This window comes from Carlito syrichta, unplaced genomic scaffold, assembly GCF_000164805.1.
Source record: "Carlito syrichta isolate Samal-C Ts95f unplaced genomic scaffold, Tarsius_syrichta-2.0.1 Scaffold303527, whole genome shotgun sequence".
Lineage (NCBI taxonomy): Eukaryota > Metazoa > Chordata > Mammalia > Primates > Tarsiidae > Carlito > Carlito syrichta.
This window is the reverse complement of record NW_007247623.1, coordinates 141,202-168,106: the sequence shown is the minus strand read 5'-3', so window position 1 is coordinate 168,106 and position 26,905 is coordinate 141,202. Positions and strand designations below refer to the sequence as shown.

The 26,905-nt window shown below is 38.4% G+C and overlaps 1 protein-coding gene across 1 annotated transcript in view; it reads left to right on the top strand.

Annotated features, from left to right (window-relative positions):
* The window catches only part of TRPM1 (transient receptor potential cation channel subfamily M member 1), an 80,954-nt gene extending 59,141 nt beyond the window's left edge, over positions 1–21,813 (top strand). Inside the window, exon 26 of the mRNA XM_021712632.1 lies at positions 20,528–21,813. Within this exon, the coding sequence (XP_021568307.1) occupies positions 20,528–21,776 (1,249 nt within the window). The 3' untranslated portion in view covers positions 21,777–21,813. The remainder of the gene's footprint in view (positions 1–20,527) is intronic.
* The last annotated feature ends 5,092 nt before the right edge of the window (positions 21,814–26,905 follow it).

Genomic DNA, 26,905 nt, shown 5'->3' with positions numbered 1-26,905 from the left:
CTGCCTGGCTTCTTACTGTACCTCCAGACACTTTCCCAACCTCACAGGGGAGTGGAAAAGTTTCCCTACGCGGGGCTCCTCTGAGAGTGGGAACTGAGGAGGGGGGTGGAGTAGGGAATGGAGTATCTCTCCCCCATGGGGGGGCACTTCTAAATTAGGGCAAGATCTGTCTTTCTGACACATTCACATCTTTACCCAGCAAAATCAGCTGGGTAAGCATATGGTGGTGCTTAACACATGCGAAATGAATGAATGCAGGAGGGTATGAATCAATGAATGAGTAAATGGTGGCAAGTCAGGGAGGGACAGAAAGGGTTACATTTTTCCAAGCTTTATAGTATAGCTCTACTCTAAGCTGGGCAGAGGATAAACAGAAGCAATGAACCTTCACTATCTGCATTTTGTTTCATATACATTTCTGAGAATCTTTATCACTTACTAAAAGTAATTTAAGCCTGTTAAAGATTTTGGTGATTGATAATACATTATTCCAAAGGGCTTAATTAATAATGTGGGCAGAAGGATGAGCACAGAGAAGAAGACACACCCAAGATGTGTCCAGTTCCTCATTTTCTCCTAGAGAACACAGAATTAAAGTTTCCCGATTGAGACACGTGTATATACTGAGAAACATAACAATAGGTTTGGACTTCAAAAAGATAGTTCAGCTGACAATTCTCAGTCAAGAGCCCGCACAATTACAACCGAATTCGCAGATCTACCTTGAAGGGTCCCTGGTGCATATTCAGGCCAGTGACTGCCCCAGCCCACAGGAGGGGTGACGCCCTAGGCAGCAGCTGCAGGTCCCTGGCACTCCTCCCTGGTAGACCCAGTCACTATAATCCAATCAAATCCAACCAGCCAAACTCAAGGATCACCTGGATCAGTTTTTGGCCTTACTAGAGCATATTTATTTAAAAACTTTGAAAAGCTTTTTAAATATTTTGACAGTAACTGTTAAGCTTTCAAGATATAAAAATTAGTTCTTCATATGAAAAGATACTCCATGTAGATAATCTAAAATTCCCACCTTTTAGTTAGACATTAACTTGAATTTCAGCCTAGCCAGTCATTTGCAAGGGAAACTGAGTTTTGTTTCACTGCTCTGCCTCTCTCTCTCTCTCTCTGCCTTTCACAGCATTCTTTGGATTTTTACCATTCTTAGACCCGGGCTCCAAAAACGTGGTTATCAGGTCATTAACAAATTGCATTCTTCTCTGGGGGCTCTGTGCACATGTAAGAGGAATGGAAGTGGGCAAGGCAGTAAAAACAGGCTACTTCCTGTTTTCCTTGGCTGAGTTGCCAGAAGCAATGGGAGCACATTCCTGCCCCTCCATTTCCCTTGACTGGCCCCGTTTAGGCTGACTCACAGGTGAATGCCCACAAAAAGGGGGAAGTCTGGAGAGAAGGGAGCTTTCCTTCCTTCTTAACCAGGCCAGCCAAGGAGCAAGGGCTAGGTGGGAGGGTGAAATAAAAGCAGTTGTTTGTACCTAATTTGGGGCGTGTATGGTCACTTTTAAAATCAAGCTTTTGAGTACTCAAACATTCTGCCATTTCTTTAATCTTCTGTGTACATTGAATTTGTTTGATTTTCTGCATCTTCATTTACCATTTGATGATTTTCCTGTTGTCTTCTCTGTGGTGCCTTTACCTGCTCTGTTCAGACTGTAGGGTCCAGCTAGGAGCATGTCAGTCCTGTTCTTGCCTCTCAGTTGTCTGGGTAGCTTTTTTGGGCCTGAGCCAGCAATTCTTGTAATTCAGTCTTACAAACATGTTCACACAAGACGTGGACACATTAGTCATGCTCTTCCATGCAAGGTGCTTTCAGTGCAGGAAGCAAATTCATGCCTTTCTTCAAATGCTTAGAAAGTTACATATAAAATTCTAACAATTTAACCATTTGTTTTTTTATAAAGTTTCAACATTTTGTAAGATCCAACATTCGGTCCTGCCATAAGAGATTTGCAATATGATTTGATGTTGAGTTGACACAACACTGGGTTGGAGCAGGGTATTTAGCCCAAAACTCTACTTGACATGCCCATTTAGACACTAAGAAGCCCGGGCCAGGGTTATCCTCCCAAACTTGGATGTCTTCTCCTATGTTCCAGGCTCTGTGAATGGTGTTACCCTTCAGCTCATTCAGCAAGATGGAAACTGGCAAATCATTGTGACACCACCAACAATCACCAAGTTGCTTACTTCCCCTCATGAATAAACCTGGTCCACCCACTTCTGCCCATATTTCCCCCAAGCACACTAGTACAAGCATCCGTCATTTTTTTACCTCCATGCCTACAGCTGCCCTCTAACTGAGCTTTCCATTTTCATTTCTGCTCTTTCAATCATGTTGCACCCCATCTACTTTAATGGAGTCCTGTACCCCTCCCGCACCAACTCTCCTTAAGAGCCCCCAGTGGCTCCCACTACCCTCAGGCCTGCAAGGCCCTGTCCTCTCTCCAGACTCTCTACTCCATTTCTTGGCCTTCTTTCATTTCCTCAAAGCACTGCTTCCTTCCTGCCGCAGGGGTTTTGCACATGCTTTTCTGCTCCTTCTGCTAGTATATCTCACCTGCCTCCCTTTCTCCTCATCCACTGGATCTCTGCTCAAATGCCAATTCTTTATGAAAAACTTCCCTGACCACCTCACACTTTAGACTAGGTCAGGACCCTTAGACCCTACGCATCATGAAGTCAGAGACCATGCCTAGATTTTGTCTACCATGATATTCCCAGAGCCTGCACTTCTTCACATAGTAGAAGTAAGATTTTTTGAATGAATAAATGACTCAGAGAAGTTTGTCTCCCGGTTTGAATACAAATTTCTATCCTATCTTCAATGAATTCCCTCCTGGAATATCAAAAAGGATATCAACTGTGCTCCCTCCAGGTTCAAAACAAGAGGCAAAGGATTGTGCCACCCTTAACTGTCAGAAAGGATGATAGGTGTGGTGTTGGCATTGTCTCTTTGCTCAACGGGATAACAGGGAGAGCCAAGAAGGCTGGTGGGGTGAGAGAGCATTTTATAGATAACCTCTGCCAGCATGGCCAAGGTAGAAGTTGTCAACCCACATATTCTATTCTCATCCTACCAGGAGAATAACTGGTTACATTAATCCTCATCATTTGGTGCTTCAAGGTCATCTCTGTCTTCTGCAAATCCACTGTTGAACACACTGTTGTTTTTGTGGTTTGGCATCCCATAACACAGGTTCGGAGGTTCAAGAGCAATTAAGTTGGAAAGAATCTTTCCTGACAAAATCTTCTCTGACATTCAACTTTCTTTTCTCAAACAATGAGAAATATGTTATGTTTTCCTTTTGTTCCATGGCTTAAAGGAAGTACAGTGCCAGAGTTAATATTTAATTATGAAAGTATATTAGTATAGGTTTTTGAAATATATGGTATACCTTGTCTCCTCGTTGTTATTTCTTCTACTTCCATTTACATACATTTTATTTACATCTGTTATTTCAAATACACAGTCTATTACTCATAAATTGTACATTTTAAGTGTAGTTGGCCTGGTACTTAACAAGTTATAGGTCTTAGACTAGCCAAACCTATAGTAGCAGATTCTGATCCCCCCAAGACTTTCTGCGTTAAGTGGTTTCTTGTCAGATTTGTTAATCTGGATTAAAGTATTGAATTTTCTGTAGGCTTGATGAGAAATTAGCAACTTGTGGCTTTGAGATCTTTTTATCTGACATCCTCTTCCCATGTGACCAGGAAGAAAAGGTGCTTGTAATAGAGACCCTACTTACAAGGAGACAAGATGGTAACTAGAAGAGAAACTGAAAAAGAACTCAGTTTTAGGAAGAGAGGATGTGAAGGAGTCCCCAGATGGAGAGAAGAACACAAACCAGCCACCATGCAATGATGAGGGAGATGTTTAGGGAAGATCCCATTTGAATGCCTTAGTCTTAATAAATTAATAGGCATCAAGGTTGGTTGGATAATGGGAAAAGAATAGATTAAATGTTGGAGTTTTGATGTGCCAGAAGATGACATCCTTGTTCCTGACCTGACTTTCAGAGCCAATTCAGAGATAGCTGTAGACATGTGGCAGACAGATATAAAAATATCAGTTGTACTAGAGGATGGCTCTGTTCTTGCCAAGTACACACCCAGTACTAGGAGCACCCACTCAGGCACAGGCAGCACTAGCCACTGCAAGCCTCCCACAAGCAAAGTCAGCCTGTCCTCTAAGGTTAGCAGATGGCTAAGACAGAGAAAGAGAGCGAGAGAGAGGGAGAGAGGGGGAGAGAGAGAGAGAGAGAGAGAGAGAGAGAAGCCTGCCGGTATCCTGTTCCCCAATCTCCAACTAGATAAGTCATCCTCCTCAAGAATAAATAAAGAGATAAAGCAAGGAAAGAAGTGTTACAATAATGGGCAGTCCAGGCACATACAAAGAAAGCATAGGAATGGGGAAAGAGCACCCCTCTCCCAATCAACATCACAGATTTGAAGCCGGTAGGGAGGATTCAAATCAAGTGAGTTATCTTTTAATGGAATTATGCTAGAAAGGGAAATAACCAAGTGATTGTTTGGCAGGGATAATGAAGACCCAACTGAAATTAGATGACATGACTTTGTATGGGCCATGTCACTATGGCTTCCATGACCTTCATCAGTGACACTCTATAGCCCAAAGTCAAGAATGGAGAAAATAAGCCATATGTGGGACATGGACACTGAAAAGGGCCTATGCTCCTAAGAACCAGTCAGTGGGGACACCACAAAGATATGTGTGCTAACGGCAGCATAAACTTATGACATTGCCTCCAGGCATCATATATCCTTGCTTAGACCTGGAGTCCTGGTAGTAACAGATGAAGGGTGAGGGATTGGCACTATTTTTGTAGAAAGTAAGATAGAGAGAAACTAGGATGTTCATAAGAGCATCACTTTAGTGGCCAACCACAGAGTGTGGCCCAAATAGAAAGTGGGACATAGCCAGAAAAGGCTAATAATTTAGATGACTTGAATTCCAGAAACCTAGGAGGTATATTTCAATGAGTCATCATGGAGCTAGACTCTCAGACAGCTTAATATTCTTTTAGTAACTATTCAGTATACTATTTATTACAAAGAATGAGAAAGCCAGAAGAATTAAGACTTGAGACTTGTTCTTTTATGGTTAGTTTTTGTTTAGTCTTTTACATATAAATATTCTGAAAGTAAGTACAACAAGGTTCTACCATGGGTGTTCTCCCCATAATTACTAAATTCAAAAGGCAACTGTGTATGAGGAAGTAGGCAGAAATTTAAGTAGCTGGGTATAAAATTTAGAGTGAGTTGACAACTTTATGATCTAAAGATCTCGAATAAAATTGCAAGGTAGGAATAGTCTTAGAACTCAAGTATAAAATGCCAGGGGACCTTGAAACAGGGGTTTCTTCAAGTATGAACTGGACCTACCTCCACTAACATCATGTTTTTTATGTTAACATTTAACTCAATCATTAAGGAAATGTTCCCATATAATTTATGAGATGCCTTACAAGTGAAGGGTAATTGTTTCCCATGGAAATATGACTGCATATAAAACAGGTTTTAATAACTGGCTTACTACAGAACTCCAAATGTCTCAGTCCTATCCTTAGGAAAGATACACAGGAACTGTTAGCACAAGAACACCAATTTGGATCTTACATTTAATAGACAAGAGTCTATGCAAAGTTCAATAAACTTATGCCATACATAGGTATTCTCTTGGAAGTTACTACAAAAGTTCCACAAATTTGCATACTATTTTACCTATTAATTAAATGAAATGGAACATACGTTTCTATAATTCCTTAACAAAAAATGTGTTTTCATTAAGCCACTTTAAGGTTTAGTGGCATCATGCTCAAAATCAAGTATCTAATAATAGATATAGCAAGATATAGAGAAGATGTTACAGTGATGCCTTATTTCACACAGTCATGTCCTTTGAAACTGTCAAAGTTTACAGTTCATAGAGCATTTGCATTTACACAATTTTATTTAATTCTCACAATACTATCACGCTACTACTGTTATTAATATTGTTTTATAAATGACTCACCAGTGACAGATGTTTAAAGAGGAGCTGGTGGAACACCTTCATCCCTAATACAAATATGGGCACATTGCAAAGGGGAAACCCTGATGGGGACCAAGTGTTCATCAGAAACAGCTTTTGTTTTTTCCCAAAGCCAAACTAAACAGACACAGCGAGTGATGATATGTAATATCAGTTGTTAATCTTGGATCATTATCTTTCACTTTAATTTTAAAAAGTGTGTGTGGGGGGGGGGTCAGATTTTGAGACTGATTAGGGTATATTCTTTCCACAGAAAAGCCCAAAGACCAATCTATACTAATCTCTGAATCAAACAGAGAGAAATATGGCAAGGAGGGAGGAGTCTAGCTATTAGTAAAAGACTGATTTAGCCAATTTGTTTCTGAGCTCCTCAGTGACTTTAGTGAAAATACACATGATGCCGTTAAGAGCAGGGCAAATATTGTCATAAATCAAGTGCAGTTTAAAATTCTATTCAGAGTCAGAAGAAAAATTAATTTGGGCCCAGACAGTTTATAGACTTCGTTTGCTTATAATTTCCTTTGATAAACAAGAACAGAGAAGGGTGGTCCTCAGAAACTGTTCTTTACGCCTGCCAGTTGGTTAGAAAACTTGCATTAATGCCTTTTCCAAAAGTATTCTGGTTTTTTTTTGAGTTGGAGTCTAACTCTGTCGCCCAGACTGGAGTGCAGTGGCTGCTCCTGGCCACCGCAGCCTCGACCTGCTGGGTTCTGGCAATCCTTCTGCCTCAGCCTTCCACATAGCTGGAACTACAGGTGCGCACTACCATGCCCAGCTAATTTTTTGATTTATTGTAGAGATGAGGTCTCACCTGCCCAGGCGGGTCTCGAACCCACAGGCTCAGGCAATTCACTCACCTCAGCCTCCCAAGGCACCGGATTACAGGCTGAGCCACTGAGCCCGGCTAAAAGTATTGTTAAATGGGAGAATTTTTGATGTGAGGTCAATGTTACAATAAAGTGTGAAATAAAAATATGATCTAAATTAAATCCAAACTCAGAAAGAGTTATAGAAGCCACAAACTTCAACTGGAGGGCAAGGATAAGAAGTTGATCTGATCAGAAATCAATGTCACCATGTATAAGATAGCATCCTTTGCATCACAGAAGTATCCACCAGTCAAAGAAATAATCTCTTTGAGCTGAATACCTGTCCTACTAGAAAAATAGTTATAAGTGATTTGAACACATGATTTGAATAAAATACTTGAAAGAATTAGCATATTTTATATAATGAATATTTTGAAAACCTTATATTAAGCAACACAGCCATGCTAACCTAATTAAATGATACCTAAAGCCAGGACGGCAGCATGCCTTTACATACAATGGCTAAGGTCCCACACATCACCAAGACAGCTTTCACTCACCTGGTTCTCCCACAAATAGCAGAGGTCGCTGAAAGTTCTAAAACAAGTTTTCTCAAACTGGGGTCAATCAAATGCCTTGGAATTTGTAATTCTCGAGTTCTAAGAGAAACTTATATTTCCATTTTGATGATGACAGCATGTTTGCCAAGGGTGCTTGAGCCAATCTGGGGATGAAGAACACAATGAGGTGGGAAGAGAACATGGTGGCTGATTCTGGAGAGCTTTGAATGTGTTTATGGAACAGGAATCTTCATATGAAGAGGTTAAGGTTAAGAGCAGCTATGGAATTGGAAGGGAAGACTTATGCTGTATTTACATGGTACATTGCATAATATGAGAAAGTGTCGATGTCCATATCATAGACTAGGGTTACCAATGGAGATGAGAAAGAATTCTTTAACACACTCTTTGGTACCCAACACTGCAACGAAACTTGTTTTTTATCTTAAGTGTCATAGGAAGGTGCTGTTGTTTTGCAAGGAGTGGCATGATTGTGTGTCTGTGTTATCTTTTTGTTTTGTTTTTTTTGAGTTGGAGTTCCACTCTGTCGCCCAGACTCGAGTGCAGTGGCTGCTCCCGGCCACTGCAGCCTCGACCTGCTGGGCTCCGGCGATCCTTCCGCCTCAGCCTTCCAAGTAGCCAGAATTATAGGCATGCGCTACCATGCCCGGCTGATTTTTTGATTTATTGTAAATCAACCCGCGGGCTCAGGTAATCCACTCACCTCAGCCTCCCAAAGGCACGGGATTACAGGCTGAGCCACCAAGCTCGGCTCTGTGTTATCTTTTTTGGCTTGAAGTGAGAAGACATTGGCAGCAACAAGGCTATTCCTTACAACCTTTTTTTGCTTTGATAGACTGGGGTACAAAATAAGGTCATATATGTTTTAGTATCAAATGAAATTATTCTTTGATGCCATCTGCTTATTCCAAAAGTGCCTTTTCTTCTTTCTGTTATCCCACCACCCTCTCCCCTTGAGTGGGATGCTGGAGATCCAGTGGTCCAGTGAAGTCCCTACCCATTGCATCAAAAGCCAAGAGAGTGCAGCCAGTCATTGCTTTTTGCTATGTCCTCCTGTCACTTGACCCTGTACTAAGCACAACTGTGGATGTGGATGTACAGGGTGGAGAGGATTAATTAAAGACCCAGATTTCGGTCTGGAGGATGGCAAAAGGAGCTCCAGGAAACTGGAAATATCAGGGAGATTGTGAGAGGGAGAAACTTGGGAAAGTAATGCCATAAAGTTATGAACTCCAGAGCTCATCCTCAAGCTTTTTTTGGGGGGGAGGATTTGGGGGGGATGGGGAAGTGGATTCTGTTCCTTATTCATATACCAAAGGCATGGAGGAGTGATATGAACAAAAAATGATAGAGTAAGGAATCTGGAACTCTGCCCCTTCATAAAAGCAACAGCAAACCTGACAAAATTATGAGAATCTATTCTGGAACTCTGGAAATTAAGCAATGGTCTGGGGAATGCTTATTTTTTTTAAAAAAAAATGGTTGAATCTTGATAAGAAAAGTGAGCTTTGTGGCATTTTAACTTACTTCAGTCCCATCGCCTGTGCTCCAGCTCAGGGGTAGCCTTGAAAATAACTGCCTGAATTCCCAGTACCAGTAAAAAAAAATCTCATATGCAAAGAATTGTAATTACTTATTTTGTCTTGTCTAGTGGCTTCTTGAAATGCTGGCTCAAATGGCTCGCCTGTATTTCACCTGGCTTGGAATAAGTCTAGTTTTAAAGCTGATAGTTAGAAGGAGTGAAGAAAGGGTTGTCAAAATCATGTATAGGAAATGTTTTAGTCCCTGCTCCCTGAGGTGATAGATGATATCTGGGGCAAACAATAAATTAACCAAAAAGCTAAGGAGAAAGGCTGATGTCCACAAGAGCCTTGAAAAGACCTGGCACATTCCTGGATATCTAGAAAGCTATCTGCAGGCACAGGTCTCTGCATATGCCAAGGCAAAACCTGAGAAGGATATTAAGCTCTCCCTCATTTCTGGCTGATCTTGAGGCTCTATACAAGCAGGAAGTGAAGGCTGAGGCAAGGATGCAAACTGCCTGAGTGTTGAAGATGTGCCCCAATATACATACATACAGAGTCTCTCAGAAAAGGCAGAGATTTTTTTGGTTTCACGTGTTTAAGGAAATCACTGTCTAATTATTAACTGACCACTAAGCTAACAAAACACAAACTTCAGTGTCCACACAAGACAAAGAATGCAGACTTTACAGAATTATTTCAGAAAATCACTAAACAATACCTACAATAAGAAGCAACAACAACACACCTGGGGAGAGGGGAAGGTCTGATTTCTAGAGTTGCCACATTATAATATTCAAAATGTTCAGTTTTGTATAAAAGCTACAAAACATGTAAAGAAAAAAGAAACAATAGCCCACCAATAGGAAAAAGGGCAATCATTAGAAATGGTCCCTTAGGAACCTTGGATGTCAGATTTTTAAATAAAGACTTTAACTCAACTATTTTAGCTATTTTAAATATGTTCAAAGAGCTAAAAGAAATCATCTCTAAAGAACTAAAGTAAAGCATGAGAATGATGTCTCACCAAATAGAGACCATCGATAAAGGAGCAGAAATTATTATAAGAGAAAACAAATAGAAATTTTGGAGTTATAAAGTATAATAACTAAAATGAAAAGCTCACTCTAGAGGCTCAATAGCATATTTAAGCAATCAGATTAAAGAATCAGAAAACTTCAAGATAAGCACAGTCAAAATTATCCAGTCTGAAGAACAGGGAAAAAATAAATAAAAAACAAATAGCTTCAGAGACCTGTGGAACACCATCAAGCATAACAACATTGATCTGCATAATCAAAAAGCTCAATGAACTCCAAGCAGGACAAACTCAAAGAAAGCCATACCAATTCACATTGTACTCAAACAGTTCAAAGACAAAATAAAAGAATCTTGAAAGAAGTAAGAGAAAAGCAAGTCATTACATGCAAAGGATATTCAATCAGATAAAAAGGCTGACTTCTCATTAGAAGCCAGGAAGGCCAGAAAACAGTGGAACTGCATATTCAAAATGCTGAAAGTAAAAGACTATCAACTAACATTTACATATCCAGCAAAAGTATCCTTCACAAAATGAAGGGTAAATTAAGATATTTCTAGATAAACAAGAACTGAGATTATCAGTGTCTAACAGACTTACCATCTAGGAGAGATACTAGAGAGTTTTTTGGATTGGTCCCCAATCTTTTTGATATCAGGGACCAGTTTTGTGGAAAACAATTTTTCCACAGACTGGTGAGTGAGGATGATTTTGGGATGATTCAAGCACATAATATTTATTGTGTTCTATATTTATATTATTATTACATAATAAAATATAATGAAATAATTATACAACTCACCATTAAAAAAAAAGGCATGGACAGTAGTGGTAAATAAAATAATGGCCATGTGCAGACTAAAGTGTCAGATTCTGACTTAAAGCTTACCACCAGATGCAGCTGTACAACTGAGGTACAACTTAATTGCCACTCATTGATATGGTTTTGATAAGAGTCTGCAAATGATTGATTATGGTCTCTGTGCAGTCAAACCTCACTGATAATATTAATCTGTATTTTCAGCTGCTCTCCAGTGCTAGCATCACCACCCTAGCTTCACCTTAGATCATCAGGCATTAGATTCTCATAAGGAGTGCACAGTCTAGATCCCTTGCGTGTGCAGTTCACAATAGGATTCATGCTCTTATGAGAATCTAATGCTACAACTGATCTGCCAGAATGTGGAGCTCAGACAGTAATGCAAGTGATGGGAAGTGGCTATAAATACAGATGAAGCTTTGTTTACTTGCCCACTGCTCACCTCCTGCTGTGAGGCCCAGTTCCTTACAGGTTACAGACTGGTGGCTGGGGACCCCAATGTAAGGCATATAGAAAATAAATAGGGCTGGATGCCTGTAATCCCAGCACTTTGGGAGTCAAGGCAAGAGGATTGCCTGAGCCCAGGGGTTCAGGACCAACCTGGGCAACTTGGTGAGACCTCATCTCTACAATTTATCAAAAAATTAGCTGGGCATGGCAGTGCACAGCTGTAGGTCTGGCTACTTGGAAAGTTGATACAGAAGGATTATGGGAGCCCAGCAGGTCAATGCTAGGGTAGCCACGAGCATACCACCGTACTCCAGCCTGGGCAACAGAGTGAGACTAACTCAAAACAAAAACAAAAATAAAAACAAACCAAATAGCACAATGGCAGAGGTAAGTTCTTCTTTACCAGTAATTATAATAAATGTAAATGGATTAAACTCTCTAATTAAAAGACAAAGAAGCACAGTGGATACTAAAATATGGTATAATTATACACTGTGCAGAGACTCACTTCAAATTAAAAGATAAAAACAGTTTCAAAGTAAAAGGCTGGAAAACAGATACTCCATGCAAACAGTAATCAAGAGATTTGGAGTCTATCAAACAAAATAGACTCTGAGATAAATATTGTTACTAGAGACAAAGAAGGACATGATAAAATGATAAAAGGGTCAATCTATCAAAAAGATATAACAATTGTAAACATATATCCACCCAATAGCAGAGTCTCATAATACATGAAGCAAAAACTGACAGATTGAAGGAAGAAGCAAATAGTTCTAAAGTAATAGTTGTAAACTCCAGTATTCCATTTTCATTTATGATAGAACTAGACAGAATATCATCAAGGAAATAAAATACTTGAGTAATAGGTGCCAACTCAACCTATCAGACATCAATAAAACACTCCACTCAACAACAGCAAAATATACCTTCTTCTTAAAAACATATGAAACATTTTCCAAGACAGACCATATGTTGGGCCATAACACAAGTCTCAATAAGTTTTAAAAAGATTAAAGTTGACTAGGCATGGTGGCTCACGTCTATAATCCTAGCATTTTGGGAGGCTGAGGTGAAAGGACTGCCTGAGCCCATGGGTTTGAAACCAGCCTGGGCAACTTGGTAAGACCTCATCTCTACAGTAAATCAAAAAATTAGCTGGGCATGGTGACGCACTCCTGTAGTTCCAGCTACTTGGAAGGCTGAGGTGGAAGTATCGCTTGAGCTCAGCAGGTTGAGGCTGCAGTGACCGTGAGCACACCACTGCACTCCAGACTGGATGACAGAGTGAGTCTCCAACTCAAAAAAAAAAAAAAAAAAAAAGATTAATGTTAAAGTGTGTTCTCAGACCACAATAAAATAAAATGATAAATTAGTAACAAAAGGAAATTTGGAAAATTTACAAATATATGAAAATTAAATAATACACTCTTAAATAATCAATGGATCAAAGAAGAAATCACAAGAAAAATCAGAAAATACCCTATGGTGAACAAATAAAATATAACATACCAAAATGTATGGGATGTAGTAATAGCAGTACTCTAAAGGACATTTATAATGGTAAAGGCTTACATTTATTTATTTATTTTAAATTTTTTTTATTTTCAAATTGTGGGGTACAATTCAGGGTTGGTTATACAAACATTCATCATGCAGGTACCCCTGTTGATGAGGTGTAAGGCTTACATTTAAAAAGAAGAAAGAGGCCAGGCTTGGTGACTCAGCCTGTAATCCCAGCACTTTGGGAGGCCAAGGCGAGTGGATTACTTGAGCCCGCAGGTTCGAAACAAGCCTGGGTAACTTGGCGAGACCTTGTTTCTAACAATAAATCAAAAATTAGCTGGGTGTGGTAGCATGCGTCTGAAGTTCCAGTTACTTGGAAGGCTAAGGTGGAAGAATCACCAGAGCCCAGCAGGTCAATGCCACTGCATTCCAGCCTGGGCAATGGAATGAGATTCCAACTCAAAAAAAAAGAAAAAGAAGAAGAAGAAAGATCTCAAAAGGAATTGAGTCCTGAACTAATGAACAGACTGCCACCAAGGTCCCAGACTGACTAATGGGCCGTACACTCACAGGTCAGATCTCAATAGTACTGCAAAAGCTTGAAAACTGAACTGAAATTAGACTCACAACTCACAAGAAGCATATTGGAACTTGCAGCCTAAACCTAATTTGGTTGATCACCTGCTAAAACAAAAATATCAACATTCTCCATGAAAGTTAGATAAGACTCAGCATCACATGACATAGTATTCAAAATGTCAAGAAACAATTCAAAATCATTTGGAATATGAACAACTTAGAAAATCTCAACTCACTTGGGAAAAAGACAATCAGTAAATGTCAATGTCAAGATAATACAGATGTCAAAATTATCTGACAAAGTCTTTAAAATAGCTATTATTAAAATACTGGAATAAAATTGCAGACTCTTAAAATAAATAGAAAACTAGAAAGTCTCTGGGAAAAAAATGGAAGATATAAAGAAGACCCAAAGAAAATTTTATAATTAAAAATACAATAAGTGAGGTTAAAAATTCACGGGATAGGTTCAATAACAAAACAGGAATAACAGAAAAAAGAGTAAACTTGAAGATATTTCAATAGAAATTACTCAGTTTGACCAACAGAGAGTAAATAAACTGAAAGAAAACTCAGAGCCTCAGGAAAGTATGAGACAATAACAAATGTTACAACATTTGTGTTAAAAGAATCCCAGAAAAAAAGAAAAATGTGATGCATAGAAACTACTTGAAAAAATAACTGAAAACTTCCCAAGTTTAGTGAAAGGCATAAAACTGCATATTAAAGAAATTTAGAAAATGTTAAACAGGATTAACTCAAAGAAATTCACATTCAGACATATTTTAGAAATGACTAAAAACTAAAGACAAAGGAAAAATGGAAAGCAAAGAAAAAACTGGCCAGAGAAAAATGACACTTTACTTACAGGAGAAGAGAACAATGATTTGAACAATAGCAAATTTCTCATCAGAAAACATGGAGGTCAGGAGGAAGTAACACCGTGCTATTTTTATTTTATTTTATTTTTTGAGATGGGGTCTCTTATGTTGCTCAGGCTAGACTTGAACTTCTGGGCTCAAACAACCTTCCCACCTCAGTCTCCCAAGTAGACGGGATGATAGACTACATGCCACCATACCCTGCACCATGTTAAGGTGCTGAAAGAAAAAACTGTCAGCTCAAAATTTTATATCTAACAGAAATATTCTTCAAAAACGAAAATTAAATAAAAACATTCTCAAAGGATTCATTGCTAGCGGACCAACTCTAAAAAATTACTATAGAAATTCTTCAGACACAAGGAAATGATACCAGAAGTAAACTTGGAACATCAGGGAAGGAAGAACATCAGAAATAATAAATGTATTGATAAATATAAAGATGAATCATCTCCTCTTGAGTTCTTCAAAGTATAGTTGACAGTTGAAAGCAAAAGTGGTCATATCGTCTGATGGGGTTTTCAATACATGTAGGTGTAATATGCAACAACTGCAGTGGGGTTTCCTAACCCCTGGGCTGTGGACCAGTACCCATCTGTGGTCTGTTAGGAACCAGGCTGCACAGCAGGAGACAAGAGGCAGGCAAGTGGAGCTCCACATTCTGTCGGATCAAGGGTGGCGTTAGATTCTCATGGGAGTCCAGACCCTATTGTGAAATGCGCACGAGAGGAATCTAGGCTGCATGCTCCTGCTGAGAATCGAATGCCTGATGCTAACACCCCCACTGTCCATGGAAAAAGTGTCTTCCATAGAACCAGTCCCTGATGCCAAAAGAGTCGGGGATCACTGTACTATAGCAAAGGGGGGTATAGGAAAGGGACATATTTGGTAGTATGTTTCTACATTCAAATTAAAGTGGTAAAATACTGATGCTGAATATATTGTGAAATGCTACTATCTATTTGTAATACCTAAAACAATCACTATAAAAGCTATAGTAAATGCCAAAGTCACTTCCCAACTCATTTTCTGAGGCCAGCATTACTCTGATACCCAGACCAGACAAAGACAGTTGAAAAAACGAAAACTATAGACCAATATGTCTCATAAATATAGATACAAAAATTCACAACAAAATACCAGCAAATGAATTTGGCCACAATCAATGTAATCCACTATATTAATTATTTTTTAAAAAAGTGATATGATCATATCAACTGGTGGAGAAAACGCATTTGACAAAATTCAGCATACATTCATGATAATACAAAATAAAAATTAGTTTAAGAAGTCTCTCAGCAAACTAGAAACAAGCAAGAATCTCTTCAATCTGATAAATGGCATTTGCATAAAACCTACAGCTAACATGATGAGAAACTGAATGCTTTTTTTCTAAAATTGGAAACCAGAAAGGATAGCTACTCTCACCACTGCTATTCAACAATATACTGGAAGTCTCAGCCAGTGCAATAAAGCAAGAGAAAAAAAAAGACGTACATCTTGGAAAGGAAGAAATAAAACCATTCTTATTTATAGATGACATGATTATCTATTATAAAATCAAAATATTTAAGAAACAACATGGAACAGAAACTTTCTAGAAGTAATAAGTAAATTTAGGAAGGCTACAGAGTACAAGGTTAACAAACAAAAATTAATCTTACTTCTATATACCAGAATGTGAAATGAACATTGAAAGCTTTTAAACAGTATCATTATGCAAGAGCTCCAACAAAAAAGAAATACTTAGGTATAAATCTAATAAAACATATATAGTATCTATATGCAGAAAACTATAAACCATTCATGAAAGAAATCAAAGATTAAAAATGAAAAGACATACCATATTCATGTACTAGAAGACTCAATATAGTACAGATGTTAATTCTCCCCAAATTTATCAATACATTTAATGCAATATCAATAAAATTCCAAGCAGGACATTTTTATATACAGATCAGCTGATCTTACAAGTTAAATGAAAAGGCAAAGGAAGTAGACTATCTAAAACATTTTTTAAAACGAAGAATAATATTAGAAGAACCATATTGTCCAGTTTTAAGGCTTACTGTATAAAGTTAGAGTAATGGAGACTGAAGTGTGGTATTGGTGAAGATTCTGACACATATATAAATGGAATAGAATAACAACTCTACAGAAGACTCTCTTTTACAGAAAAGATCTACATAAGTAAATCTATCCAAATAGAGACAATAGATTTCCCCCAAAGCTGCAAAAGTAATTCAATGATTGGATGGTCTTTTCAGTTAACTTTTAGAACAGTTGGACATTCTTATACAAAAAATGGATCTCAACACACAAAAATCAACTAAAAATGGATCATAGATCTAAATATAAAACACAAAACTATAAAACTGTTAGATGAAAACATAAGAGAAAATCTTCATGACCTGGGAATATACAAAGAATTCTTAAACATGACACCAAAAGTGTAATCATGTCAATCACATATCTGATAAAAGAGTTGTATACAAGGTATCTAAGGAACTCAAAATTCAATATGGAAAAAAATGAACCAATTAAAAAATGAGCTAAAGTTTAGAATAGTTATACCCGACAGTATATAAGGTTGTTAAATAATCTCATTAAAAGATGTTCAACATCATTTGCTCTTAGAGAAATGCAAATTAAAACCAAGATAAGATACAGCTACACACTTATTACAATATATAAATATATTTACATGCCAATAGCCAAGAAGGATGCTGAGCCACTGGAATTCACATATATTGCTGGTGAGAATATGAAATGGTACAGGCATTTTGAAAAATGGTTTGGCAGTTTCTTATAAAGGCAAATATACATTTACCCTATCAATTAGCAATCCCAGGTATTTAACTCCTAGATATTTATTCTAGAGAAATGAAAATGCATGTTCACATAAAATCTGTACATGAATGTTTACAGCATCTCTTTCCATGCTTGCCAAAAGATGGAAACAACTCAAATATCTTTTTTTTCTTTTTTGAGTTGGAATCTCACTCTGCCACCCAGACTGGAGTACAGTGGCCACTCCTGGCCACCATAGCCTCGACCTGCTGGGCTCCCCTTCCACCTCAGCCTTCCAAGTAGCCGGAATAACAGGCATGCGCTACCACACCCAGCTGATTTTTTGATTTATTGTAGAGATGAGGTCTCGCTGCCCAGGCGGGTCTCGAACCCACAGCTCAGGCAATCCACTCACCTCAGCCTCCCAAAGGCGCGGGATTACAGGCTGAGCCACCGAGCCCGGCACTGCTAGGTTCTTATCAGATACACCCGCAGCATTGTAATCCGTCTATCTAGGATGCTTGCGGTAGAGGGAGACAACCATCAAGGCAAGAACTAGCTTAGAGACCCCCAGAGCATACAGGCTGAGCCACCGAGCCCGGCTTCAAATGTCTTTTAACAGGTACTATGGTACCTCCATATTAAGAGAGAATCAGCTTTAATTAAAGGGAAAGTCAAGCAAATCAAGCAAATAACTTGGACCTAGAATGCTTTTGTATTTCACTATGTGCTAAAAGGAAAGCTGAATCAAGATTTAGAAAGCGGAATAAATATCCTATTTGCTGAGTAATCATATTTCACATTCCTCACTATGAGCTCTACCACAAAGGATGGATTGCTCTTGTGTTTTCCTGCTATTCTACGTAAGCAGTTTATCTTGACTCTTGCTCACTGATTCCTAGATAGCCTGCCTTTCCCCATCTGAAATGGAAACCACTCTGCTCAAGGTTTTCAAAACATGTTTTAAGTAACTGTGGGAAGTCACAAAGCACGGCTAGAAAAGGAGATCATTCTTCATGTGTTTTTTATGTTAATCATTTCAGATATAAGTGAACTTTCAAAAATTAGTTTTATTTTTCATTTTGAGTTTTAAGCTTATAGAAAAAAATTGAATGAATAGTATAGAGTTCCCTCACAGTCCACACCCCACACCAATTTCCCACATCTTGCATTAATGTGACACATTCTATAACTGAATTTAAACTCATCTTTTTCTTTCTTTTACACGTACTATAAAAACTTAATTAAAAGTCCCTTGATTTGGCATGGCTGTTTAAAATTTTCTGTCTCTGTGTTGCAGCTGTCTACAGGTTCAAAATAAGCATCTGACAATTTTTCTTAACCTAAGCCACATCATTAAGCATTGTTTCTTTCCCAGCTTTAACAAAGGGAGTGGTGGCAGAGATGAGAGATTTGAGACACCAAAGGAGGAGCCCTAGTGCACAACTTGGTAACTGATTCAATGCAGTGGGGAGGGAAGGGAGGAGAGATGAGGAGAGAGAGAAAATACAAGGGAGACCAAAGAATCCGATGACTTTGAGGTTTCTTTCTTATACATGAGTGGCTGGTGATGCTGTTATCTGAATTAGGTGATATGGGGGGGGGGTTGGGGATAGGCAGAGAATTATAAACGATTTGAGAGGAAAGGAACCTCTATTTTACCAGTGTCTTTTTTTTGAGAAGTTTGCACAGCTGCAATATATCTTACTGTAGTGTTTTTAAAATATCTCAAGTTTGACTGCTACAGAAGCAATGCGGTTTTTAATACAAAAAGAATCATCAGGGAAATAGATTTGAAGGTAGCAAGGAGCAATATTCAAGTCTTACTCAGCAGTAACAGAAAGTTAATAATGAAAAGTTTGTTGGGCCCTGAAATGCAAGAGGAGAGAAAACGTTTAGAACCTACAGTGCCCATGATAGAGCAGCTTTAAAAAGAAAGGAAGCCTGGATTTCTCACACATGGTGAATTTGGTCCTCCCTGGTGGCAAACTTCCAGGAAGCCAGACCCTTCCTGCTCAAATGATGTGGTTTCCTAAGGAGCATATAAATAGTTCTCTCCTTAAGACAAGAGTTAAGAATAGAAGCCAAGAACCACACACACACACACACACATCAGAGCACAGCTGTCAATGTAGCCAATTGAAGGGTGGCATTAGCAAAAACAACTCTGGGAGATTGTGAGGCAAAGTAGTGCAGAGGCACTGGGGGTATGGAGCTCAGGAGTTGCAGTCAGATACAGCGCAGAGACTTAGCAGTGCCCGGAACAGTAGGCAAACTGTCCAGAAAATGAGAAAGGGGTGGCAGATCATCATAAAATGACAACATGGATGGATAAGAGAATAAGCAGAACAAGAGAGGGTATTTATAAGGATATGTAGAGAAGGTAGCAAATGCCTGCTAAAAACTGACTGCAGTGTAAGCCTATACATTTTTACAGAAAGTGGGAGAAAAATCAAAGCATAACAGAATCAGACCCAAGTGTTGGCTTTTGCACAGGGATGAACCTGCCAGAACAGACCACTACAATGCCTGACTCCTAGACTCCCAGACCCATGGGACAAATTAAACTTTTAGAAGGTAGTCCTAAGTCCTAGGCCTACCTCACTGCCTCTTAGAGTTAAATTTAACAAACCTACTGAAATAATTCATACTGTGTGTACTGAAATATAAAACAAGGTCTGTACCAGTAGATTTTAGTCCAGGCAACATTATGGTTTCCTAAGCTTTTGCCCGATCTTCCAGTTTTTAAAAAAATTATCTAACAGTTGACATCTATAATCTGCCATGATCTTTGTTTGTGTAACTTTGTTAAGGAATACTAATTACTAGACATAAAAAGTAATTCAAAGTTCCTGGTATTCTTCAGACAATTAAATGATCTATTGTCCTTTAGCAAAATATTTGATAATCTGAACTTAATTATTAACAGCTTATTTTCTGAACCCTTGCACTTCAAATAAGGATTTTAATCTATTAGTTTTTTGTAACCACTCCTTGCTGACAGCTACAGTCAAAACTCTAGAAACTAAGTGCAAGTATCTTGTATCTTCCATTATTATTAGAGGCAAAGTGAGATACCAGCTAAAAGACAAGGCAGATTACTTACAATCTCATGACTTAATTTCCTCATCTGTAAAATGGGAATGCTAATAATAGGACCTACCTCATAGGGCCATAAGGATTAAATAACGTTAGAATAGAACTTTAGTAAGTACTTGTCAGTGAATACATAACGCGCTTAGAACAATGGCTGGTAAAAATAAGCACTATATAGTTAATATAGCTAACAATTATTTCCATTATTGTCTGATACTCCTCATGGTAATGTTAGTAGTCATGTTAGGGGTTTGAGAAGTTAGTAAATATGCTCAACAAGTTTCATGTTTCTCAAAAGACAAAAATCACATAGCAATGACATCTTTTATTTTTCATATTCAGTTAATCCCAGTTTAATAAATCTATCCCTTTGTGTTTGCTAGAGTTGAAAATATGTCAATGAGGTTGGAAGAAATCAATGAAAGAGAAACTTTTATGAAAACTTCACTACAGACTGTTGACCTTCGACTTGGTCAATTAGAAGAATTATCTAACAGAATGGTGAATGCTCTTGAAAATCTTGCAGGAATTGACAAGTCTGATTTGATCCAGACACGGTCTCGAGCTTCTTCTGAGTGTGATGCCACGTATCTTCTGAGGCAGAGCAGCATCAACAGTGCCGATGGCTACAGCTTATATCGATATCATTTTAATGGAGAAGAGTTATTATTTGAAGATACTTCTCTCTGCATGTCACCAGGGACAGGATTCAGGAAAAGAACCTGCTCCTTCCGTATAAAGGAGGAGAAGGATAAAAAAATGCATCTAGCTCCAGAATGTCAGAACAGCCTTCACCTTTCACCCAGCACAAGCACACCAATACCAGATGGCAGTCACCTTGCAGTAGACGACTTAAAGCACACTGGAGAGCCAAAATTTGGTCCAGATATCGGGATTTCTACAGAAGATGATGAAAGGTCGGCAGACTCTAAAAGAGAAGAGTCTGTTTTCCCAAGTTTAAATCCAACAGACATGATGCATGGACAGGACAAATCAGATTTTCAAAACACTCAGCTGACAGTGGAAACGACAGATGTAGAAGGCACTATTTCCTATCCCCTGGAAGAAAGCAAAATTACATGCCATTACCCTGATGAAACATTCAATGCGTGTAAATCAATGAAGTCCAGAAGCTTTGTATATTCCCAGGGAAGAAAGCTGGTCAGTGGGGTGAGCAACTGGGATGTAGAGTACAGTTCAATCATGGACCAGCAATGGACAGCGGAATGGAAGTGTCAAGTTCAAAAGATCACACGCTCTCGGAGCACTGATATCCCTTACATTGTGTCAGAAGCAGCAGAGCAAGCTGAGCAGAAACAGCAGTTCGCAGATATGGAAGATGAAAATAGTGTTTCTGAAACTGTTCCTCGAATCCCTCGTTTATCCCTAACTGTTACTGACAGAACTGGAAGGGAAAACTTACTCTCTGTGAGACCAGAGCAAACTTTGGGATTCCCTTCTCTAAGGTCAAAAAGTTTACATGGCCATCCTAGGAATGTCAGATCCATTCAGGGAAAATTAGACAGATCTGGACATGCTAGTAGTGTAAGTAATTTAGTAGTTGTGTCTGGAATTACAGCAGAAGAAAAAAGGGATAAGCAAGAGAAAACTTCCACAGAAACTGAATGCTAATCTGTTTTGTTTCTTCTTCTTTCTTTTTAAAATAGAGCCACTAAATGGGTGCCATCTTGGCCACCTAAACACCAATTTCTGAAAAATATTTTCCTTAAAAAAGTGGAAATCCAGACTTAATTTAAAATTTAATGCACTCAACTTACAGCGGCATTTTGTTAGCACGTTAGTAGGCTTAGTTTTTTTTTTTTTTAGTTGAAGTAGGATCAGATGAAAATGATAATACTCTAATCAAGATAAATTAGCTAATCAGGATACAAGACTATATAATTTCTTTATTACTGAGGGCTACCAAGTAGCCTAAGAAATGCCATTGGGCATTTAAGTCACCATTAGGTCACTTAAGAAGCAATTATTTAAGAAGGAGAAATTAAAGAGAAAGCAAACATTAAAAAAGAGGGAGAAGGGAGAAAAACTGAGGTGCAAGAAGAGAGGAGTGGGAAGGAGCCATAAACGTAGATTTTTTTTTTAATAGGGGCTTTTTTGTTTTATGTTTAAATATTTTATTTTAAATTACACAATGGAGGAAAGTACACAATTGTATCAATCATCACACTCTGATAATTTAAGGTGACCCAGAGTTTTCTTAATGTATAAAAATAAAGTATGTACATGCATTTTCTTGTTATCATATAGTCCTCAATAACAAACCCAAGTTAACTGTACCTCCATCTTTGTGATGGTTTGTGCAAAACTGTAGATGGAACCTAAAGGATCTACGTTCACAAACCACAGAGGTATGCCTGGCTGAAGATACAAGATATAGTAGTGCTTCAACTTGAAGTTCAAACACCTATGATGGGGGGTTCCAGGTGGTCACTGTCTAGGAACCCTTAAGGCCATCTCACCACCACCACTCTTGACTATATAAAAGGAGTAGAGGGGGAAGAAAGGAGTCATCTGGGTCTCAGGGGGTCTCCTACACACACACACACACACACACACACACACACACACAGGGGCCAGCCACACACACACACACACACACACACACACACACACACACACACACACACACACACACGGCCAGCCTCTTGCCTGGAATTACTGACAGCTGATACTTCAGAAAAGTGCTTCAGACCCAGAAAGAACAATTGGGTAGAATATCTAGGAATCGGTGGTGGTAGGGTTGGGGACATGTTAGACAGAAATGGGAGACAATCACAAAAAAGCAGACTGCCACTTTCATTCTCATCTGAAGTGCAGACTGTCACACTGCCAGAAACTGGCAAGGAGGGAGAGAAAGAGACAGAGTGACAAAGACAGAGACACAGAGAGAGACAGAGCAAGATAGAGAAAGAGGGAGATAGCCTATTCCACAACAGAGGCTCACTGCAGTTATATCAAAGGTAGTGATCACAAACTATAATACCTTAAGGTCACGCATCTTTTTTCTCAAAATAAGACCAAGATTTTAATAGTCAGGTTAGAATCTATGAGCTGGGCTGTACTTATCAAAAAGAATCAAGAGACTCGATATACTATTGTCTGGGCAAGGGGGTTTGGAATTTTAAAAATTGTAATAGTTATTTAATAAATAAAACTATTACTTGTTTGTATATCATTATGTTGAGACTATTTAATCGACCCTGTGTTTATTTGACCTAACATTTAACCCATTGCATTTTATCTCATCCTTAAATTTTTCCTTTGGGTGTTAAAAAACTTTCAGTCTTTTGGCACATCCTAAAAACATAATTTCTCAGACTAAGCTGGAGAACCAATGGCAACTCAACAGAGCTGGTCTGAGAAAGATGGAGCTCATCTTTGGAATTTTCCACCTCTCTGTTCATTACACAGCCACCTTCTTCTGAGGTTTCTCCCACCTTGCCTCAGGTGTGGGGCCATGCTCCACTACCTTAAGTCTCACTAAGATTTGTAACATCTATCTTATGTCAAGGTGTTGACCGAAAGACACTTTTTATTTTTTGTTGGGATAGGGTCTTGCTATGTTACCCAGGCTACTCTCAAACTCCTGGCCTCATGCGATCCTCCTGCCTTGGCCTCCCCAGGCTATGATGGGAATACAGGTGTGAGCCCCCACATGGGGCCTGAAAGAAACTTGATGCATTATTTTTATTTTCTATTTTGATTCAAGGGGTACATGTGCAGGTTTGTTACATAGGAATACTGTGTGATGGTGAGGCTCGGGCTCACCAGGTAGTGAACATGGTACCCCGTGAGTGGTTTTTACCCTCACCCCCGCCCCCTTTAGCAGTGCCCCAGTGTCTGCTGTTACCATCCTTGTGCCTATGTGCATACAGTATTTAGCTCTTGCTTATTAGAACATATGGTATTCAGCTTTTTCTGTGATAATTCACTCATGATGATGGTCTCTAGCTGCAATGCAATATTTTTAAAGGATATTTGTTTTATAGATCCAAATGAGTAAATCCTAATGGTGGAATTTCAGAAACCATGGTTTGGCCAACTATTACTGAGACCTTCTGAACACACCTTAAATCATATCATATAGCTCTTTAGTACTTTACCAACTCAATACAACTCAAATACGAGGGTCTTTTATGTAGGGCACTGTGCCAGACTGCTTGTTATTGCATGATTAACTATTACATTATTATTCTCAATGTCTTTACAATTTTGTCTAAATATAGACAACCAAATATTAGGAACTAATATCCAATCTAATCAAATTTAGCATTATCTGATACATTAAAATAAAAATACTGTATATGTTCAAATCATTTCATGTAGAACTACCTTAGTAAATAAATAAGAATTATATTTCTGTTCTATGTAAACATAAGAAACATAACAAGAAGGCTGTTATTTTTATATCCCCCAAACTCTGGCACACTAGTGAGTTATAATTGGTATAAAGCTTGTTTGGATTTCCATCAATGGGAATTAGACTTTAACTATTAAAGGACCTCATTATAAGTGGTTCTCTCCTTTAAGACTGTATGACTACTTAAATTCTGAATATATATACTGCATTGACACAAAGTTCCTATAGACTTCCATAATTTAGGTTTCAAAATCAATAAAATAAATTGTTAATGTTGTCATACAGTCGTTCCATATCAAAAATGCGTTTTTGCTGAGTATACTAGAAATAAAAATGAAATCATCTTTTTATTTCCTACACGAAAAGAATTTTAAACAAATGTTTAATTATAAAAGATAATGAAAAAACAAATATATGATCCCCTTAATTATTGTAGGGTGAATATCCTTGTAGCCACTACTCAAGTTAATAGAATTTGCCAGACACCCCAGAAGTCTCAGAAGTTCCATTCTCAACCACCTCCTCTCCTGAAAAGTAACTACTCTCTTTTTATAGTAATCACTTTGTTGCTGTTCCAACACTGTATTACAAATAACTCCAAGACAGGGTGGCTTGAAACACCCGTTTGATTATTCTCATGGATTCTATGGGGCAGGAATTTAGACAGGCACAGCAGGAATGCCTCTGATTTGCAGAGTTTGCTGATTTCCATGGTGCAAACACTCCTACCACAGCCACCTTCAAGTCACCAGTGTGTCTCCACTTAATAGCTGGAGGCTGGGATCATCTAGAGACATCTTTACTCATATGTCTGAAAATCTATAACAGCTCTTGGCTGGGATCTCAGGCTAAATGTAGAGCAGGTATTCAAGGCCTCTCCATGTGGCCTACACTTCCTCACAGCATGGCAGCCTCATAGTATCTGGATTTCTCACATGGTTATCCAGGGCTCCAAAAGTGATGCCCAGTGAGCAAGAAGGAAACATGGTTTTTTTATGACCTAGCCTCAGAAGTCTTGCAGAGTCACTTCTATTGCATTCTAATTGGTTACAAGTGAGTCATTAAGGCCAGCTCAGAGTCAAGGGTAAGGGTCATATATAAGAGAGTGTTTTAAAACATTGGAGATATGTTTTAAAATCACTTGCATTTCATTACAGTTTTATAACCTGAATATTCTTTAGCACCATAGTTTAGCATTAGCTTTTTTATTTTTGAAGTTCTTTTAAATGTCTTTTAATCTGTTAATTACTCCTCTCACACTCTCTCTTCCTTACAATTTCTCTGTTGAATAGCTTGGGCCATTTGTCTTGCAAAGCTTCCCACAGTCTAAATTTTACTTATTAAATACTCATAGGCAGTTTGACATGTTCTGCTTCTGTAAGATGGCAGGGATCAGCTCATACAGGCTTAGGTCTGACCCATTAGGCAAGGGTATTTAGGTGGTGTTGCGTCTTCCATTATGAGGCAAATCTGTCTACTTGTCTCTCTTTCCAAGATGTCACCAGCTGTTGATGGTCAATGCCCAGATCCATAGGAGGTTGAAAATTGTAACATGAAAATTCTATTACTTATAAGGAAATGATTCATCTACTAACTGGTTACACAGTGGTACACTTTATACTACACAGCAGGAATAATGATTGATTTTTCCCATTTACTTGCCTGTTTTCAAAATAATGAAATGGTTTTCTATCATCCTCCAAAGGATGAAATCAAGCAAAGAGGACTCACCAGAAGCCCATCTTGCCAGCACCCCATCTTGCCTACCCCATCTCCCAGGCTCCAGCACTAGGGGAAATTAACTGTTGTCTTTAAGCCACCAGACTGTGGTATTTTGTTATGGCAGCCTGCATAGACTAATACAACTAGATATCTGGAAAATGTCATAAAATTTAATGCTAAGTCAGTAACAAATCTGGAAATCAGTTTTTCCACTTTTCAGTTTTATAGTCATATATTAGAGTTGTTGATCCTAAGAAAACCTGTATGAAAAAACCCAAATCACAGAGTAAGCCATTCAAGTATAAAGCAAAAGTCAATTATTACTTGAAGAGGTTTGTAGAAAAAAAGTTCATTGAGTGTAGAGGAATAACAGAATATTCACGAAAGTATTTTCAATACCTATAATCCAACGGAATGAACATTTTAAGGTACAATTATGGTTCCCGGGCAAAACGGAATCATACGTTACTCACACAGGTTAACATGAAAGATCAGTAGGGCTCTGAATGCAGGATAAATTATTTTCAGAAAAGGAGCAACTTTCTGAATCCTTATTTATTTATTTATTTATTTATTTATCTATTTATCTATTTATTTGAGTTGGAGTCTCACTCTGTCGCCCAGACTGGAGGGCAGTGGCACGCTCCCGGCCACCACA